This window comes from Sinocyclocheilus anshuiensis, unplaced genomic scaffold, assembly GCF_001515605.1.
Source record: "Sinocyclocheilus anshuiensis isolate Anshui unplaced genomic scaffold, SAMN03320099.WGS_v1.1 scaffold1075, whole genome shotgun sequence".
In the NCBI taxonomy this organism is placed as follows: Eukaryota; Metazoa; Chordata; class Actinopteri; order Cypriniformes; family Cyprinidae; genus Sinocyclocheilus; species Sinocyclocheilus anshuiensis.
This window is the reverse complement of record NW_015544163.1, coordinates 1,394,687-1,397,685: the sequence shown is the minus strand read 5'-3', so window position 1 is coordinate 1,397,685 and position 2,999 is coordinate 1,394,687. Positions and strand designations below refer to the sequence as shown.

Genomic DNA, 2,999 nt, shown 5'->3' with positions numbered 1-2,999 from the left:
ATTAAAGCTCTTCTTCTCCTCGTTATAGCTGCTCTAGGACAGGTAAGCTTGTGTTCTAGTATGAATATTACAGACATGAATACTGACGATTGATCATTATGATTCCTGTTGCTGTAGGATCACAGAGCAGCTGTTGAAGAACAGATATTTTCACTTGATATGGCAAAAAAATCAGTTGATGATCAATATAAGGGCTGTAGAGAGAAAATGGCAGAAAAGGTGAAGACGGTATTTCTAAACAAGGAAATGAATAACTCACCTGGTTTTAAAAATGCTTGGAAAAAAGGTGTAGACTTTGTCAAGACCCAAAATGACAAGCTGACAAAGAATCATTCAATCGCTATTTATGTGTACAGTGAGTGTAATATATATACACTTTTTAATAATGACACTCGTTCTGGTAAAAAACAGTACAAAAATGAAACATACAAATGGTATTCACTTTACTTTCTGTTAACAGAAGCGATACAGCTTCTGAAGAAAACACAAAACAAATGCTATTCAACTTTTCGTGGTACCAAAGCTGAATTTGATAAGCATGTCCTGAACAAAGAAGTTCGTTTTGGCCAGTTTGCTTCTTCCTCTCTTGTTCGTAAAAAAGCACAGCGTTTTGGAAATGTATCTTGTTTTGAAATCAAAACTTGTGAAGGTGCTGATGTGTCAAAATATTCAAAGCTTTCTCATGAGAGAGAGGTGCTGATTCCTCCATATGAGAAGTTTAAAGTCACTGCTGTCAGGACAAGAAGAGATGAGAAAGATCTCTGGTGTGACACTGTGTACACTTTGAAAAACTCTGGAAAAACAAGTGACCTGAACTGTGCGCTATTCAGGAGACCAACCATGACCATAATGAAGTAATGTGTTGTGCGCTGAACAAAATGCTTAAATTCAGATGATAAAATCATGTACAACAGTTCTATATATAGATTGTTTTTCTCTCAGTTTTGTTCAATAATTCTTTGTTGGAAAACACAATTTGTTTACATAACTTCAGCATAATGAAATAAAGTTACTTTTATGTGACCCAATTCAGTGGCCTTTACGTGATTTTATGTTTTTCTAAAACATTTCTTTGTTTATACTTACACATTTTTGCTGAACAATTTTAGTGCTTGCTAGCAATATCATAGCCACCAATACAGCTTACAGCAAAAAAATGTTATCAATACAAAAAAATAGATTTTTTGCTTCTTGTTGAATTTAATTTGTTTCAGTAAACTTAAACAGAAGTTCAATCCACTTAAATATTTTAAGATAAAAACTGACTTAATATTTATTCGCTTAATCTTAATCAGGAGACTGAGAAGAGCTCCTGTGATGTTGGAGTTTTTGTGGTTTTCATTGTGCAGAAGAGTGAAGCTTGTGGTTTTGTTGTTGGCAGCTTTACTAACACCATGATGCTTTACAAAATGAGCAATGATGAGTCTTCATCTCACTACATTAAGTCACAAATGTATTAGTAGCTAGCAGTTAAATAAAACGGATTGATTTAAGTAATAAATAATTGAGAAATTCTAATTAATTCGGTTTGTTCAACAGAACATTTACTTATTCAAGTCTTCTTACGTGAACTTTAGAAAAGCTTATCTCAGTTTGATTAAGTTCACTGAACATCTTCTGAGTGTATGCATTTGAAAAATATGTAAGGATTTATACATGAGTCTTACTCATCTTAGACAGACAGGAATTCAAGAGTTTTTTTCCTACTTGAAGCCACACAGACCAGACCTTCACAAGTGCTGCTTTATCAGAGGAGATGAGAAGATTCACTCTTTCAACTCTTACCCATTCGAGCCGCGTATTAGAGACGTGTCTCTGGTACAAGAAATAGTAGGTGAGTCTTTACTCACTTACTCATTCGTGTTGCCAGATCTTGCTAGAAAAAAAGCACAAACAAGAACAACTTCATAATAAACCAAAATAAATCCGAATACTTAATATTTAAAATATGACAAAAATATTGTGACCCACAAGTGCCCACTTTATAAGTCCATAAACCAGATCGTTTTGTGAGCTTCGCACAAACAACAAGCTCATAGACATTAAAAAAAAGAGGACATGGCAACACTGCATGAGAAGTGCTCTGCAGAGCATGGCTATACCAGGTGACTCCAAACTCGGTCCTGGAGGCCCGGTGTCCTGAGTTTAGCTCCAACTTTTCCTAAACATACCTGCCTGGAAGTTTCTAGTATGCCAAGTAAGACCTTGATTAGTTGGATCAGGTGTGTTTAATTAGGGTTGGAGCTAAACTCTGCAGGACACCGGCACAGCAGGACCGAATTTGGAGGCCCCTGTGCTACAAAAAAATGATGCCTCTGTTGGCGGTGGTTTAGTTAAAGGGGTCATAGGATGCTACATGCACTTTTACAAGTTATTTGAACTGAAATGTGTGTTGGCAGTGTGTGTACACAACCACCCTATAATGATAAAAATCCACCCAGTGTTTTTTGTTAATCTACTCAAATCTTTACCCCTTTCTCTAATCGAGCCGATCTCAGATGCCTGTCTGTGTGATGTCACACAGACAGGCCCCTCCCACGATAGTTTGATTGACAGTAGCATTTCAGCACAGACTGGACTGGTGTCTTACCTTAGACCCGCCCTGAGTGAGCTGTCATCAGTCCTCCATTGTTTCACCGCCGGAGCAGATGTAGACAAGAATGACTCCTTCCTAAGCGATTGAGGTGTTCTGTTGATGGATGTAATAATGAACAGCAGTCCTCATTTACTCCCGACATCTGAGCTGCTGAACTCGCAGTGGATTACATTGTTTCTGAAGGGAATGCGCCCCCGATCTACAGGTACATCTCAAAAAAGTAGAATATCATGAAAAAGGTCAATATTTTTTGTCACTCATTTCAGAAAGTGAAACCCATATATTATATAGATTCATTACACACAGAGTGAAATATTTCAAGCCTTTATTTCTTGAAATTTTGATGATTATGGCTTACAGATAATGAAAACCCAAAATTCAGTGTCTCAGAAAATTTGAATAT

General features: G+C 36.7%; 1 protein-coding gene across 1 annotated transcript in view; it reads left to right on the top strand.

The window, feature by feature from the left end:
• The window catches only part of LOC107695645 (NAD(P)(+)--arginine ADP-ribosyltransferase 2-like), a 1,444-nt gene extending 586 nt beyond the window's left edge, over window positions 1-858 (top strand). The window contains exon 2 of the mRNA XM_016495656.1: window positions 118-858. Coding sequence (XP_016351142.1) covers window positions 118-858 — 741 coding nt within the window. The remainder of the gene's footprint in view (window positions 1-117) is intronic.
• Window positions 859-2,999: the final 2,141 nt, after the last annotated feature.